Raw genomic sequence first — 18,701 nt, forward strand, 5'->3', positions numbered from 1 at the left:
AGCTTGAGCTGTATTTCTGTACACCAATAAAAGATGCCTGTGTAGACTGGACTCTGAATCTAGAACTCTGTGGGATCCTAGAGTCAAATCAAGCACCTAGAGGGGTGAGAGCAAGGGCTAATTGTTTTTCCCCCTAACATCAGGGCAAACATTTCATCTTTTTTACTGCTAACAAGCATTGTGAGATGGTTTCATGAAGATGTATAAGGATGGAAACCTATTGCTTTTACAGATTTCATGTATACTTCATGTATACTTGTATGTCTCTATGGTTCATAAAAATTATCTGAAAGTTGGCTGCTTATGCCATTATTCATTGGAAACTTCTAAAACCACCACAGAACGTTTTAGATACAGCAAGGGAAAGGTACATGAAGTGTATTAGATTTCTAACTGTGAAAAATAAGCAGAGAGTTGTTATGCATTAATGAGTTTAATAATACAAAAAGTACAAAAAAGCTTCATCATTTGAATTGTAGGGTTACTTTTAAAAGACCCCACCTGAAAATATATAGAGAGACTGTAAAAAGAAAAGGAGGACTTGTGGCACCTTAGAGAGACTAACAAATTTATTTGAGCATAAACTTTTGTGAGCTACAGCTCACTTCATCAGATGCATGCAGTGGAAAATACAGTAGGGGGATTTATAGACACAGAACATGAAACAATGGGTGTTACCATACACACTGTAACGAGAGTGATCAGGTAAGATGAGCTATTACCAGCAGGAGACAAAAAAAACTTTTTGTAGTGATAATCAAGGGGGGCCATTTCCAGCAGTTGACAAGAACGTGTGAGGAACAGTGTGGGGGATGGGGGGGAATAAACATGGGGAAATAGTTTTACTTTCTATAATGACACATCCACTCCCAGTCTTTATTCAAGCCTAATTTAATGGTGTCCAGTTTGCAAATTAATTCCAATTCAGCAGTCTCTCGTTGGAGTCTGTTTTTGAAGTTTTTTTGTTGTAATATTGCCACTTTTAGGTCTGTAATCGAGTGACATGAGAGATTGAAGTGTTCTCCAACTGGTTTTTGAATGTTATAATTCTTGACTTCTGATTTGTGTCCGTTTATTCTTTTATGTAGAGACTGTCCGGTTTGGCCAATGTACATGGCAGAGGGGCATTGCTGGCACATGATGGCATATATCACGTTGGTAGATGTGCAGGTGAACGAGCCTCTGATAGCGGGGCTGATGTGATTAGGCCCTATGATGGTGTCCCCTGAATGGATATGTGGACACGGTTGGCAACGGGCTTTGTTGCAAGGATAGGTTCCTGGGTTCGTGTTTTTGTTGTTTGGTTGCTGGTGAGTATTTGCTTCAGGTTGGGGGGCTGTCTGTAAGCAAGGACTGGTCTGTCTCCCAAGATCTGCGAGAGTGAGGGATCATCATTCAGGATAGGTTGTAGATCCTTGATGATCTGCTAGAGAGGTTTAGGGGGCCCCAACTAAAACTAAAAAGGCTTGAATAAAGACTGGGAGTAGATGTGTCATTACACAAAGTAAAACTATTTCCCCATGTTTATTCCCCCCCATCCCCCACACTGTTCCTCACACGTTCTTGTCAACTGCTGGAAATGGCCCCCCTTGATTATCACTACAAAAAGTTTTTTTCCTCTCCTGCTGGTAATAGCTCACCTTACCTGATCACTCTCATTACAGTGTGTATGGTAACTCCCACTGTTTCATGTTCTCTGTGTATATAAAATCCCAATACTGTATATTCCACTGCACGCATCCAGTGAAGTGAGCTGTAGCTCACAAAAGCTTATGCTCAAATAAATTTGTTAGTCTGTAAGGTGTCACAAGTACTCCTTTTCTTTTTGTGGATACATACTAATATGGCTGCTACTCTGAAACCTGTCATATAGACTGTAGTATCTTATCACATCACAAGTAGCGATCTGAAGCACAGAACAAAGAAGTTGGAGGGAAGTCACTTTCTTGGGATTCCAGGGAAAGCTACAAGCTTTGCTGAAATTAGTTCCCACAACTATCCTCTCCGACTATTTTCAAGGACTTTTATTACCATTTGGTTATAAAAGGGCTTGAATTGGATAGATAACTTTAGTACCTCAAGCATTTCCAAAATCAAAAAACAAGCTATCCAAAGTACATACCTGTATGCCTTTCCATATCCAGACAAACACTCATTTCTAACATTGCCTATCAACATTCAGAACAAAAACTAAGGGTATATCTACACTGCTGTTAGACACCCATGGCTGGCCTGTGCCAGCTAATGCAACTCAGGCTAAGGGGCTGTTTAACTGCAGCGTAGACATCCAGGCTTGGGATGTAACCTGGGCTCTGGGACTCTGCGAGGTGGGAGGTTCCCAGAGCCTAGGCTCCAGCCTGAGTGTCTATACCACAGTTTAACAGCCCCTTAGCCAGAGGTCCTTAGCCTGAGTCAGCTGGCACGAGCCAGCCACAGGTGTCTAATTACAGTGTAGGTATACCCTACCAGTCTTGCTGACACAGCTTTAGGAATGCATAAAGCTCACAACCAAGTAGGACTCTCCCAATATTTCACATACTGTAGGACTTGATTGTCAACTACTATAGCTCTTAGTTTGAAAGGGGGGGAATGCCCATTCTACAGCCCTCATTTCTGCTGCAAATTCTGTGGGGCTAGGAACCTACATGTTAGGAGAGGGCAACAGCAAATTCCAAAGCAAGATTAATCACAGTCAATGTCAACTTTTACACATATGTCTTCTGGTCTGTTTAACTCTCTGTGATAGCAGGAAAAGGGATAGCTGGAGGTAAGGACTTTGATAGCAACACTATTGGGTGAATCTCAGCCAGATGCCTAAAACTTTCCATCAAAATGAAGAAGTCATCTGATATTGTGCCTGGCATAACACCCTTATGACAATATTATAAAGGATATCACCTTTATAAACACCTTATAAAAGCTCCTCTTTAAAAGTTATATTTCACATCACAGACAAAGATATGCTTCCTAGAAGTGCAATCCAGTTTAGCCAGCTAAGGGCAGATGATGAACCCAGAAGCTGTACACTGCCAAAGACAAGGCAGCTGTAAGTATTCGTCAGATTGTGACTGCCAGAGCCACAGCCCTCTAGCACTGCATGCACAGTACAGACGTCATTTTCAAAGAACTGCCACTTATTTGGTGTGACAAGTATGAATGGATGCTACAGAAGCAATTATATTTTCACATTGAAACAGTGTGCAATTCAATCATAGCACATGTGAAACAGCATTGCAAGTAGAAAAGGAGTACTTGTGGCACCTTAGAGACTAACCAATTTATTTGAGCATGAGCTTTCGTGAGCTACAGCTCACTTCATCGGATGCATACCGTGGAAACTGCAGCAGACTTTATATACACACAGAGAATATGAAACAATACCTCCTCCCACCCCACTGTCCTGCTGGTAATAGCTTATCTAAAGTGATCATCAAGTTGGGCCATTTCCAGCACAAATCCAGGTTCTCTCACCCCCCCACCCCCATACACACACAAACTCACTCTCCTGCTGGCAATAGCTCATCCAAACTGACCACTCTCCAAGTTTAACCAGAATGTCTGGGGGGCGGGGGTAGGAAAACATGGAGAGTGGTCAGTTTGGATGAGCTATTGCCAGCAGGAGAGTGAGTTTGTGTGTGTGTGTGTGTGTGTGTGTGTCCCCGGGGAGAAAAAAAAAAGGGGGGGGGGTGAGAGAGCCTGGATTTGTGCTGGACATGGGCCACCTTGATTACCATGCACATTGTAGGGAGAGTGGTCACTTTGGATGAGCTATTACCAGCAGGAGAGTGAGTTTGTGTGTGTATGGGGGTGGGGGGGTGAGAAAACCTGGATTTGTGCTGGAAATGGCCCAACTTGATGATCACTTTAGATAAGCTATTACCAGCAGGACAGTGGGGTGGGAGGAGGTATTGTTTCATATTTTCTGTGTATATATAAAGTCTGCTGCAGTTTCCACGGTATGCATCCGATGAAGTGAGCTGTAGCTCACGAAAGCTCATGCTCAAATAAATTGGTTAGTCTCTAAGGTGCCACAAGTACTCCTTTTCTTTTTGCGAATACAGACTAACACGGCTGTTACTCTGAAACCTAGCATTGCAAGTAGCACTCTAGAAAATCCTCTCTGCTCTTTTCATGTCCTCTTTTGTACGCACATATTCTCTGTAACAGAATGATCATTTTCATCTACTGCACTGAAGGTAATTTGTGGAGAATACCATGGATATGGATTCTTAAGAAAAATGCAGGCTGGAATTCAGAAGTTACCGCAAAAGAAAAATCTCCCCTTCTACCAAATTTCTTGTATAAATCAGCTATAGTAAAGCCAAATGAAACTGAATATTGCAAAAATAATTATAATTAGAAGTCAACCTCAACTGGTCCTTCTAAGAAAAATTAGAAAAAAAAAATCACACTGCTATAGCATGATGTTTGGTTCCTGGGACAGGACACAGATGCAATGCATTTCAGTGGTTAAACCTTCCCTGAGAATATTTTTCTTTGCAGTCATGGACTTCAAAATTGGTTTTACCGGCCTGGAAAAAATAAGCCATTGATGTGTTTGCTGGAACTTTCATAAATAGGAATGGTTGAAGGACTAAATAACACTGCCAGTAACACTGCTGCTTCCACATTACCAGGTAACTATTACAAAATACACACAGATCAAACAGCATTCATCTCCCATTGGAAACTGAGTCAAGTTAACAACACTGATCCAGGCTGAAAAATCAAAAAGCAAAACTATTTTCTACAGGCTGCCCAAGAGCTACACTACAGCTGGATGCCAGGAACAAGCAGTGCAAGATTATTACAAGAGACTCATATTAAGAGCCAAATTTTAAATGATATGATTGTTCAGCCAAGACTGTCTCTAGTAAACTGACAGTGTGGGGTTTTAGAGCATTTAAACAATCCATGACAAAAAGTTTCATCCTTTGCTTCCCAAAATAGAACCAGGGGTAGGGATATATAACATGTTCTTGAATTTCTTTAACTTTAATTGGTTAATGGTGAACAAATTTCAGCCAGCCTCTGGTATTGGGACGGAGGGAAGGAAATGCAATACATGCAGAGTTAGAGGATGGTGGCATACCAACAAGAGGAACTGTGCTACATTAAGCTGTGTGTATTCATGGCCTACAGTTATTGTTTCTGGATTAACAATACTGTGCCAATCCTACACAAAAATGTTTAGGAGAGAGAGAGGGCCCAGGTATTTTTCCCCACCTTATACTCCTTATGCAAGGGGTGGGTTAAGTATAAGCTCTTGTGCTCAGAGATTTAGGACTAACTAGTATTGGCAGTAGTCTGAAAAGGAAACAGGAAAGAGCTAGGGTCATGCATCCCTCCCCTTTGATTCAGCAAGTAAAGTTACTCCGCTATGGAGACTAAGGTATGCTGTACCCCTTTGAGTGGTGGAGCATCAGCAGCAGCAATCTTCCCAATGCACCTGGGAGGTTGGCATGCATTTTGTCTCACTGGGTCACAAAACCTCTCATAGCTCCTACAGGTATGGTGCAGCTGTGCCACCATCCTCCACCACAGGGATGTGGCTTAAAAGCCACAATTTAGTTAGAGTTTTTCCAGATCTTGAATGCAGTATATGATCTTAAGCCTCACCGTCAGCACCCATTCACAACAATGGCAATTCCATTGTTGTAAGCCATGTGTCATTCCATCTGGGGTTTGAGGAGATCTCATGAAGGTGAAAAAAAGAAAGACTTCATTTTGAAACTGCTATCCATTTGCTGTCCACATGCTGTGGTGGAATTACTATTATAGCACTAAATATCTGTACAGAGAACAGGTTTCAATGTTAAAGAAGTACATGAGATATAGACAGTATGTCCGTTTTGTGGAACTGTCCATTTGATTTGATGGCAAGATGACATGCTCTGAGGCTATTCTTGATGTTGCCTTGCCATTGCCCTGAACTGCCTGTAGTCATTTGCACCACTGCAAGGCGGAAGTAAAGTGTTCACATTGCTCTGGTGTGAAATACTACATAAGTTGTAGGGCAACAGTGAATCAGGCCCATAGATTTTTCTTCCTAGCTGTTTCATGGATATTCAGTGCTATAACTTCAGCAACAGCTTTGTACCAACAGCCTCAAAGGAAAGGAGGGAGAAAGAGAACGCACAGCACAACTGGAAAGAATTAGGGTCAGTTTGCAAGGCTGGAATTCGGTTTGGGAGGCAGGGTAAGAATAGAAGGCCTGCAACTTCACATACTTAAGTTCCTTATTTCCTAACTCTACAGGGAGCATATAATTTAGCTGCCACTAGAAATGCAATGGTATTTTTAAAAAGCAGTCATCCAGTTATCTAGTGTAGCGTTTTGCATACTGTTCGAGGTCAAGTGGAACAATTCCGCTGGCATCCCTTCATAACCTCCTCTCCATACATACATGCACATAGTCCTTTCATAGGACTATTTATGGTACTGTGAACTGTGCCTACTAGTAAGAGCAAAGGATAGAATTAGAAGTTCCCAGCTCTGCCATAGACTTACTGCATGAGCTGGCAAATCACTTGAAGCTCAAATACTATGGTGATGGGGGCCATGTAAAGTATAAAATACAGTCTGTTGTGGGTTAGGACTACTACACTGATTCTATGGAAGACTGAAGCACAGAGTATTCTAAAGATGAATTGACTAACAATAGTAAATGCTTTGTAAACAATAAAAAGGCACAACTACTACTGTTTGTACAGTGCTGGACAATGGGGCTCCATTCTTGGCTAGTCCCTCGCCATTATTGTACTAGGTATTAATAATGAAATAATTGAAAGCATTCTCACAATCTAGAACCTTAAGTTTCCATTCAACCCGTAGGAAGGACGCATCTTGAGTCTCAGTGGGGACTTACTTCTGTTCTGTAGGGTGAATGCAACTGAACAGCACAGAGTTTTAAATGGTCCTGAGACCTGAAATGGCAATTTCAGTGTTTTGAGGTGTATAGGATGAGTCCTTTAGCAGGGCACAACACTGGTATTTTGTGGGCTGACAATCACGAGGGAACAAGATATACAGGGAGATGAAAGCAGCACAGGCATACAAACACAAAATAAGCAGAGGTGTCCGCGTGCATTGCGTGTCGGGAAACACCCACAATCAGAGATAGGTTTACACAGTTTGAGGTAGTTTAAATAAGAAAACAAGATATAGAAAAAGCCTATGAGACTCCATTACCCTGGACTCCTTCCAAACCTTCATGACAATTCAGGAAATTCACTTGTCCGCTATTTTAGTTCTGCTGGGCCACAGTAACTCCTCTTGCTGCTGTGCTCTTGATTAATACAATCACGCTGAAAACTTCAGGGCCAGCATAGTAATCCACCAGCTATTTAAGGATTACACTGAAGGTGTGTAAAGCTGATAGACTTCAATGAGAAAATTTACATCATTCATTAGCTACACATAATAATTTTAAAAGTTATTTTGAAATTATATGATGTTCCCCTGGTTATCCTTAAAGACATTTTGATTACTGAACACTTCAGTGTTTGCAGCTTTGATTAGTAATTTCTTTATTTCCCTGGATGTAGACAAGACCTTCATTTTTGCATCAAGGCATTTTTCTTGACAAAATTTATCTAAGGTGAAACTGGAACCTTAAAGGCTACCACCCACCATGAGAGGTAAAATCTATTGTTACTAGATATAGGCCTAAAGCAGTATTTGGATCCTGACTTAATTTCCCCACATTTCCTAATGTTTACACCCAGCTCTTGTTTTGGGACCATTTCCGGTAATTTGTATTTTGGGGTTCAATCACTCTTAAGTAAATGTATTGATTTTACTTTACTCTCCTCATTTGGGTATAGTAAAACCTCAGAGTTATGAACATAAGTTACAAACTGACCAGTCAATCACACGCCTCATTTGGAACCGGAAGTACACAGTCAGGCAGCAGAAGAGACAATACATACATACATGGCAAATACAGTACTGTAAAGTGTAAATGTAAACTATTTAAAAAGGGGGGGAAGTTTAAAAAAAAAGATTTGACAGGCTAAGGGAACTGTTTCTGTGCTTGTTTCATTTAAATTAAGATGGCTAAAGGCAGCATTTTTCTTCTGCATAGTAAAGTTTCAAAGCTGTATTAAGTCAACGTTCAGTTTTAAACTTCTGAAAGAACCACCATAACATTTTGTTCAGAGTTACGAACATCCTCCATTCCTGAGATGTTCGTAACTCTGAGGTTCTACCGTTCTTAGAGTTTAAAGGTAAATAGCTGTAACCAGACAGCATTGTTTTATTGAATCCACACTTTTGTCTGTTTGCTTTTTTAAACCATTAAGGTGTGTCAGACACGAAGGAAGGTAGAGAGTAATGACTGCTTGCATCTTAAATTTTTCCTGCCATAACAAATTAAGAAATTAGAATAATCTGTTCACTAGTTAACCAGATTACATACCATTAAGTGGACATCTTCATGTCTGAGTCATCAGCTAAACATACTGTCCAAAGATCAGATACTTTTTAGCCTGCATCATTAATCGTGGCAGATGGGTTTGGTGGTTCCTAATCAGCTACCAAGAGCATTACTGTAAGGTCTAGAGCCAATATTCTTGCGTCTTAACAAAATATGAAGCCAGCACTGCTTTTCCTTGAATGCTCACCAGTTACGAGATGTATTTTATTAACTTTGCATTCCCAGCAGGAAATATTGGTGGTTCCCCATACTATAGTTCCCTGAAATACATTTATAAACCAGGGATTTTGATAAGGTGTTCGTACAGACATAAAATCTTCCCTCTCCCACTAAGACACCAAAAAAGGCCATATCTTGAAGTTGACAAATACCTTAATCACTCCAGGTGAAATACATCAGTCTGGCCAAATCACGGTCAACTCTCTCTGTCTATAACTGTATTTACTTTTAAATCCTTGGCACAAACTTCCAAGCACATCATTAAATATTTATCATCACATGGCATTCATAGTAGAGCAATAAAATTAACTTAGAGCTCCACCCACTGTGTTTTCATGAAGTATTTTCCTTGGAAATAAGCTTGAAGTCTGATCACATCTATCTTAATACACAACAACCATCTCCCGTAATAAATGTCTTGAACAAATTCCTTTCAGCAACTCCCTTACACTTATGTTTTGCAGAACGGACTTAAACCCTTGCACAATTAAAGCTAAAATCGTACAAATGAAGATGTCTGAAAGAGGAGTTTCGTTTTAAATTTACAATGCTCCCAAGGAACCGTGGGGTAGGTTTGGGGACAGGGAGTTAATCTTCTGAAAATAGCCAACATTACGCATGGGGCGGGATAACCTAACTAATGAACACCAGGCGCTTACCTTCACTGGTAGCCGCATTCTTTTGGGCTTTGGTCGGTGTGTGATCTGTACTTGAACTCACGTCGGATGAGATGCTTGAGCTGCCTTTGCCTGCAAAAAAGCGTGGGGGAGAAACAGGGTGAATATTAACAGCAGAGGAGAAGAATCCTCAATATCAGACCTTGGGACAATGCCAAGTTCAGTGGCTGATGTTCAGTTTGTACTGGGAAGGGGCATGAGGTAAATGCATTATAGCCTCCAGAATAAGCATCCTTTTAATTAGAGTTGCAAGTCTCACCTGCTTTGGGGAGGCTCCCATTGCAGATTTTCACAGCTCCATAATGAATTTAAAATTTTAATTTGTAATTAGCAGTTGCAAGAGAAGAACTGTATTTTCACTAAATATTACTAATGCAAAGGTAGCCCAAGTAAAGGAAAATAGGTATTGACCCTGCTTGGTGAATATGTGGATTAAATCAAAATTTCTAACAGACTGGTCTGTATCAGACTATCATCACTAAAAGCACAATAACCAGGGAGGGGGTCCGCATGGTGTTGAACTTAAGGCCTTGCACTAAAACTCAGAAGATCTGGGTTCCATGCCCAGCTCTGTCACTGACTTTCAATGCAACATTGGGCACATGCCTTTATTATATTCACATTTCACAGATTGGGAAGTTGCTTAATTGCATAGCTGATTGACTAAACTTATGGTTTGTTATGAAAAATGTTCAAGAGACCCAATAACCAAACTTAACTAAAATTTATGGTCTAAAGACAAAAAAAAAGAGTACAATATGAAAAGGAAATACACATACCCTTTTCTCCAGGAAGTAATTCTTATCTCTCAGCATATTTACCTTACACAGAAGGTACACCCACCCTCCCAAGACCACTTGTATTTGCAGGATGGTTCCTTACAAGTTAGAAATCATTTCATACATCACATAAGATCCAACCCCCCAGTTTGTACCAGCACTTTAACGTGTGGTTCTGCATACTAGCCTTCCAGGTCCTGTTCTGTGAAGCTATCTTTGCAGAATATTAATGTATTTTGCCTTTGATCTGTTTACTATCCACTTAGGCCAAATGCTGAGTTGTCCTGTTCCAAGATATTGTGGGATATAGCAGTGAACAAGAGCGAACAGAATTGTGGGGAAAACAATACAATTTAGCTGGCATAACTGCTCAACATTCATACATATAATATCCATACTGTGTGCTTAATACATATTAATGTAGTGTAAGTGATGCCTATGGCAAACATTGTCTGTTCCTTGTTTGTCAGAGTCTTACCTATCTTACAGGGGTCGGAGAGAATAAAATGCATTAATTGTGAGGTGTGTAGATACTATGGTTATGTGAAGCCATATAAACACCTAGACAGACAGACGACTTAACTTTGGAAACATTGTTGGCAGCCTCAACAATCAATTCACATGGACACTGAACGATCTTCAGCCAGAGGCATGGTCCCTCCAGAGCAGGATTAAGGCACTTTGCCAGCATCCCAGGCTTGATCTGTTCCGAAGATTTATATGTTCACCCTCCATGTCCACTAAAACCACAGCTGTTAAATATTTCTTTAGTGTTGAACAACATACAAGGTAAAGAGTGTAGGTGACAGTTTATTGTTACTGGCTTAACATTTACCAAACAGCAATATCATCTGTTAACCAATGGTCTGTACACCAGAGGGTGAAGCTGTGGTATCTCCGATAGCACTCTGAGAAAACTGTTGCCAAAGACTGACATTTTGATGGCAACTATTGTACCTGGCAGCCTTATGATTACAGCAATCAATGGACTGTAAACCAACAGAAAACAATTTCCCAAACACCTACAAATAAAAGGGTTATGTTGGCAGACAAACTCCTCAAAATAGTTACTGTATTTCTTTTTCACATGGCTCACAGTAATTCAAAAAACTCAAGTCAATGGATCATATCACCTAAACAGGAAAATAAATCAGTTTCTGTTTCCTTTCACCTTAACACATTGCTTGAAGTGACACAGCATTCTGGAACTAAGCACCATTTATTGTTGCTTTCTCCTGTTTTTTACTACAAGCCAGGACAATGCAATGCTACTTTGCATCAGCTTTGTTCATATCTCTTGCCACATTCCATTACACCAATGGTTTTCAACCTGTGGTCCATGGACCCCTGGAGGTCTGAAAACTATGTCTAAGACTTCCAAAGGGGTCCACACCTTCATTTGAAATTTTTAGGGGTCCTCATATGGGAAAAAAAAAGTTGAAAGTCACTGCACTACACCAACACTCTTGGGTCCATCTGCACAGTTATGCTGTATTCTGATATAAAGTAAAAACAAAGAAAGAAGCTAGGGTGGGGAGGAAAAATTAACATAGGACAAAACTCGAGAGCTAGAACATAAAAGATTGAGTGCTGTTTCGGGTTGACACCTTTATAACTCCTGGTAATGACACCCACGAGGCCCCACCCCCATTCCGCCTCTTCCCCCAGCCCTGACCCCCTCATCCCCGTCGCTTGCTGGATCGTCCCCAGGAGTCTGCCTGCAGGTAGGAGACGGCCCCAGCTGAGCAGGGGCTGGTGCAGGTTAACGATCCTGTCCCTCTCCCCACCCCATGGTAACCGCGGTTTTGGTTCAGGTGCCATTTAGGGTTGCAAGGTCCCCTTTTTGACCAGACTTTCCAGTTGAAGACTGGGCACTTGGCAACCCTAAATGGCACCCAGACACAGAAGCCAAAAACCAGATGGGTGTCAATCCTAGTGTTCTTACCTTGTTTTTTGTCCGAGGACCCAAAAGTAGGAGAAAGAAATGTAATAGGAAACATCTAGGCTTATAAGAGGAGATAAGATTAGAGAGTGAAGGAAGATAAAAGGGGAGGGTTTTTAAATGGACAGTGTGGAATAGGGCGGTTACTTAAAAGAACAAACCAAATTTAATAGCAAGGTTGACACACAAAGAAAAGCAGAACTGAATCTCCACTGAGTTAGCACTATGGGGCCTGATTCAGTTTAGACGAGCATACCCTTCCCGAGACGATATCTACATTATAGCAAAGACTTTTCCTGCAAGCACAGACTGGTACTCACACTTGTTAAGTATTGCCAAGGAACAAGTTATGACTTTTCTACAGCCACAACTGTAAGTAACAAAGATCGACCAATCAGCAATGCATTTGATAGTTCTAAGGAAATGAAGGCTGTACAATACAGTTACATTTAAGAAGTGTTCTATAGCCCAAGTATATTACAATTACCTTCAGCAGAAGAATGTTAAGCAAAGCTGTTTAAAGTTATGGTGGGGTTTTTTTTAATAAAGTTACATTATATGCAGAAAACTAGCTGACACCATGTTTTTGTCACTTGAGTAAACCTATAATCATAGGAATGTTAGCAAGAGACTTTTCTGATCTGTTATTTCAATCAAGCATTCCTTAGGGTTCTGCATTAAAGTATGCCTGGTTTTCATAACATTTGGCTGTAAGGAGGTCTGCTCTTTTAAACGTACCACAGCAAAATGAGAATTTAACGTTTTTTTAATGGGAAATGACTGTTGAATATGCAAACCTAAGGGCCTTCTCAAACCAGGTTCTGCCACTTATGCCTTAGGTCAGTCCCAGAGAAGCAGTCTCCTCCATAAAATTGCTCAAGTTGATACATTCCCTGATATGTGAGATGAGCTATGGAGTGGGGGCATATTAAGGGGCTAGGCAGAATTAAAAAGAAACACTTGAGCTAGTTGGGGGGAGGTAACCAAAAGTTTTCATCAGAGCCCATATTCTCACCAACAAGTGTGGTTGCCTTTAAACTTAAAAGAATATTAACCAAAAGTAACTTGGCTAGCACAGCGCTTCAACTGCTTGGATGCAGGGACAAGGAAAGAATGGAAGTGTATGAAACCCACAGTCCTTTACAAGACCCTCCCAAGTTAATAGGCCTCCCAGCTTAGGTGTCAGGATTTGTGGTGGGAGAAATCAAGTTGTGCACAGAGTACAGAAGGTATAGGGTTGCCAAGTTTTGTTTTGGGGGTGAGGGTTATATTTTATTTTTAAACACAAGCTTCAGAAAGAGACTGTAAGGTTTGGGATATTTCACTAGCAAGGACAAAACTCACCTCTAAAAGGAGAGCAGCATTTCCATAGAACATTGTCACATTCTGCTGCAACATAGAAACTGTAAGACTAAACTGATTAAGAGGCTAGCATGGCAAGCTGTGATTAACAGTACAATAATCCTTGGAACTATTTCTTCCAATGTGGTGAATTCTTTCACAGGGAAAGGAAATCAGTAACACAAACCATGGACAAGACACACTTACCAGCTGCATGTGTGCAACATAGACATTTGCATTGTTGGAGCACAAGGTCTTGTAGTGGGAGCAAAAGAACTGAGTTTTTCCATTAGTTGTCAATAGTAGTAAGACTTCTGTCCCCCTACAGGCACGCCACTGGAGCAGAACAACTGAGCAGGTAATAGCGATGTATTACTTAGGATAGATTTCAGAGTAGCAGCCGTGTTAGTCTGTATCCGCAAAAAGAAAAGGAGGACTTGTGGCACCTTAGAGACTAACACATTTATTTGAGCATAAGCTTTCATGAGCTACAGCTCACAATGAAGTGAGCTGTAGCTCATGAAAGCTTATGCTCAAATAAATGTGTTAGTCTCTAAGGTGCCACAAGTCCTCCTTTTCTTTTTACTTAGGATAGTACGTTTCCGTAATGTTCTTGAAATCCCAGTCTATACTACCCACTTTAAATGCACTTTTAACATTGACAACAGTAAATTACTTGCACTATTGGAATTTAACAAATATTTTAACAGGTAAAAAAAAAAGAAAAAAAAAATAATTATACAGAATGATTGTAGCCAGACACCAATTTTGCCATATTATTGTTCTGTTAATATTTTATAATTTCCCACAGCAGCACACAGTTTCAACAGAAAAGATGGTGCCCCAACTCCAGAACAGCCAATAGTCTAGTGCTAACAGAACTCACCAGGGCTGTAGCAGACCTGGTTCAAGTCCTTGCTCCAGAGCAGGTATTTGAACCCAGGTCTCCCTCATCCCAAGTGAGTTCCAGAATCCTGGGATTTGGGGTAGAAGGGAACCACCACTGCCTCTTCCACTTCGCGAATGGCAGCAGAGTCTCCTTTTGAATTTAGAGCCCCATCAAAAATGTTTTGGTCCAAACTGCTCAGTGAATGAGGACATTAATTTACAAATCATTTTGCAGCAACTGAAATTGCAGTTTTCAGCAAATACACGATTAATCTGAAAAAATTTGCCCTTCTCCACTCACCCCAATAATTTTGCCATTCAGTGTCTTGTAGGCAGTGCTGGCTTGAGTTTTTGCTTCTCTAAGCAAATAAGAAAAATTCTGTCCCTCCCAAATAAACAGCCAATAAACATTTTGCTGCTCTTAATATTTTGGTGCCTTAGGCAGCTGTCTCACTCTGCCTCCGAGAAAACTGGCCCTGCTTATAAGCCTGGACTCGTAATGAGCAGCAGCAGCCACCACATGCCAACAATCATAAATTGTATCTATTAATTTAAAAACCAGAAACCAAACCAAACAAAAAAGACAGTAAAAGTCCTACAGTCCGGAATAAATTATTTCAAAAGCAGCATTGGGAGGAGTCTATAACCACAGAGAATTTCAATGAAACAGACAGCAGGCAAAAGCAGATTCTTACATGATGCCCTATCCCTCTCTCAATTAAAAATACGCATTGCATTAAGAGGAACCTTTGGATATTTCAGCATAAATATCCCACTACCAGATTGTTACAGACCCTTACACAGGTTTACAGGGGGAAGCACACCATGACTGCAATCTGCACAAGAGCATGGCAAGTTGAGGAAATCTATCCAGTAACAGGAGACCACTAATTCCACACTTCTTGGTTGGAGAAAGGTGTGCTATTATCATCCACCAGGGGAAAATATTGAAGGTCTACCTTTGTACTACATTTTAACAAAAATACAGGATACTTTAAACAAAAAAAAGGAGTTGGGTTAAACAGGAAGACGACTGGATATCTGGCTCATTTTGGAATGACAAGTGATCAGCGGTTTGATGTTTTCAAGCCAATAAGAATAGGCTTTATGATTACTATGGGACAAATTAGAACCTATTTTACAAAGTTGTGCAGGAAAATATGGAGACAGGTGTATGTTATGTGCACCACAGGTAGAAGTGAAGGGAAACAGCAGCCTCCACAGGAGCACTCCTCCCCCTCCCACGCAGGTGGGCAAAAAGGGGATTGAACTTTAGGCAAACAGTTTCAGACACCCCCTAACCCCCCCAAAAAATGCACTTTCCACTGAAAAAACATCAAAAAAAATTGCCAAGCTCTACTGGTAATTAGAGTCCAGATCATAGGATCTAGACTCACTGGAAAATATGTGATTTATAACACTGCAAACGAGGAACTGTTATCTATATCTTTACTATAAATTTGAATTTTTCTCATCCAATATACCTAATAGATATGAACGATGATGCTTACCTGTAAATACCACTCTTTCCCTTTCTCCTAGATCAACATACATTCATTGATCTTTCCCCAAATGCAGCTTAATTTTTCCTCTTAACACTTCAAAATATGTTTTTTAAAGCATGTATATAGATCAGATACAAATGTCTTTTCTACCTGTAATTTCTAATGATACACATTACACTGATCAGTCTCAATCTTTAAAACCCCTCGGATATCTTCTTGCACAGAGCGCTGCCCTACATGGGTGCTTTACTTTTAGAAGTGTTGTTATTTTTATAAGTTTCTTTACAGTAACTGACAACCCACTGTAGTAGCTGGGCTTGAAGGAATATCTGGCTTCTATTTCTATAGAAGATGTACTTTGAATAAATGAATAAGTACAGTAAAACTGGTGCTGGACAACACACCATTGACTATCTTTTTCTAATAGCAAAAAACAAAAACCACTTTGGAGTACATAATCTCCTTGGCATGAATGCAGATTTGGCTGGGTTACATTCCCTAACTATTGCTTAGTAGAATTCTACTTAATAAAGGAGGTGCCCTATAATCCTTTTCTTGAACTATCTGACCTATCTTGAACATACCTGAATTAAAGAGTAATATTTACATATTCATCCTACAATTCTACCATATAAAAAAAATCAACAGAAGTTCAGTTTAAGTAATATTTCAAGAGAGCTTTCATTTGTTCCTTTGTAACATGCACATGTCCCTTCTGTATCCTTTATAAATAAGGAAGCTTTAATTTTTTTATCCCGCTTTCAATGTTTATTGATTGAACCCACATCCTCATAATATTTATTGATTGCCATAAATTCTTCCCAAATTTGGCTACACAGAAGATTCTATTTGTTTGTGGTATTGGCACAATTCACAACAGATCCAAACAAATGCTTTAGTTAGACCCTAAAGGAGTATACTCATTGTACCTAAACAACTTAGCCCTGGTCTACACTAGGAGTTGAGGTCGAATTTAGCAGAGTTAAATTGATTTAACCCTGCACCCGTCCACACAGCGAAGCTCCCCCCCCCCCTTTTTTTTTGGACTTAAAGGGCTCTTAAAATCTATTTCCTTACTCCACCCCCGACAAGGGGATTAGCGCTGAAATCAGCCTTGCCGGGTCTAATTTGGGGTACTGTGGACACAATTAGACAGTATTGGCCTCCGTGAGCTATCCCAGAGTGCTCCATTGTGACCGCTCTGGACAGCACTTTCAACTCAGATGCACTGGCCAGGTAGACAGGAAAAGTCCCGCGAACTTTTGAATTTCAATTTCCTGTTTGGCCAGCGTGGCAAGCTGCAGGTGACCAGGCAGAGCTCATCAAATGAGGTGACCATGATGGAGTCCCAGAATCGCAATAGAGCTCCAGCATGGACCGAACGGGAGGTACGGGATCTGATCGCTGTATGGGAAGAAGAATCTGTGCTATCAGAACTACGTTCCAGTTTTCGAAATGCCAAAAAACATTTGTCAAAATCTCCCAGGGCATGAAGGACAGAGGCCATAACAGGAACCCGAAGCAGTGCCGCGTGAAACTTAAAGGAACTGAGGCAAGCCTACCAGAAAACCAGAGAGGCGAACGGCCTCTCCGGGTCAGAGCCCAAAACATGCTGCTTCTATGATGAGCTGCTCACCATTTTAGGGGGTTCAGCCACCATGACCCCAGCCATGTTGTCTGACTCCTCCAATGGAGGAGGCGGCAACACGGAAGCAGGTTTTGGGGATGAGGAAGATGAGGATGTAGATAGCTTACAGCAAGCAAGCGGAGAAACCAGTTTTCCCAACAGCCAGGAACGGTTTCTCACCCTGGACCTGGAACCAGTACCCCCCGAATCCACCCAAGGCTGCCTCCCAGACCCGCCAGGTAGAGAAGAAACCTCCAGTGAGTGTACCTTTTAAAATACTATACATGGTTTAAAAGCAAGCATGTTTAATGATTAATTTGCCCTGGCATTTGCGGCTCTCCTGGATGTACTCCCAGAAACCTTTTGCAAAGGCTTTGGGGAGGGCAAACTTATTTTATCCACCATGGTAGGACACTCCACCACTCCAGGCCAGTAGCATGTATTCAGGAATCATTGAACAACAAAGCATTGCAGTGTATGTTTGCTGGCGTTCAAACAACATCCGTTCTTTATCTCTCCGTTATCCTCAAGAGAGTGATATCATTCATGGTCACCTGGTTGAAATAGGGTGCTTTTCTTAAAGGGACATTCAGAGGTGCCCGTTCTTGCTGGGCTGTTTGCCTGTGGCTGAACAGAAATGTTCCCTGCTGTTAGCCACGGGGAAGGGGGAGGGGCTAGCCATGCGCTGGGGGGAGGCAAAATGCGACCTTGTAACAAAAGCACATGTGCTATGTATGTAATGTTAACAGCAAGGTTTACTGTGAAAGGGTACCCATTGTTCTATAAAATGTGTCTTTTTAAATACCACTGTCCCTCTTTTTTCCTCCACCAGCTGCATGTGTTTCAAGAATCACAGGATCTTCTCCTTCCCAGAGGCTAGCAAAGCTCGGAAGGCGAAAAAAATGTACTCGATGAAATGTTCTCTGACCTCATGCTGTCCTCCCACACTGACAGAGCACAGACAAATGCGCAGAGGCAGACAATGTCAGAGTGCAGGAAAGCACAAAATGTCCGGGAGGAACGGTGGCAGGCTGAAGAGAGGGCTGAAGCTGAAAGGTGGCAGCAGTGTGATGAGAGGAGGCAGGACTCAATGCTGAGGCTGCTGGAGGACCAAACCAGTATGCTCCAGTGTATGGTTGAGCTGCAGGAAAGGCAGCAGGAGCACAGACCGCCGCTACAGCCCCTGTGTAACCAACCGCCCTCCTCCCCAAGTTCCATAGCCTCCTCACCCAGACGCCCAAGAACACGGTGTGGGGGCCTCCGGCCAACTAGCCACTCCACCACAG

General features: G+C 41.3%; 1 protein-coding gene across 4 annotated transcripts in view; it reads right to left on the reverse strand.

Annotated features, from left to right (window-relative positions):
• FBXL7 (F-box and leucine rich repeat protein 7) overlaps nucleotides 1-18,701 on the reverse strand; it is a 332,196-nt gene that overhangs the window by 250,536 nt on the left and 62,959 nt on the right. For all 4 annotated transcript variants that reach the window (XR_012157376.1, XR_012157377.1, XM_073332295.1 and 1 more), the window contains exon 2: nucleotides 9,316-9,405. Coding sequence is in view for 2 of the 4 variants with exons in the window: in XM_073332294.1 (XP_073188395.1) it covers nucleotides 9,316-9,405 (90 nt within the window). In the remaining 2 variants the exon portion in view is untranslated. The remainder of the gene's footprint in view (nucleotides 1-9,315; nucleotides 9,406-18,701) is intronic.

The sequence above is a fragment of the Lepidochelys kempii genome, chromosome 2, assembly GCF_965140265.1.
Source record: "Lepidochelys kempii isolate rLepKem1 chromosome 2, rLepKem1.hap2, whole genome shotgun sequence".
Classification (NCBI taxonomy): Eukaryota; Metazoa; Chordata; order Testudines; family Cheloniidae; genus Lepidochelys; species Lepidochelys kempii.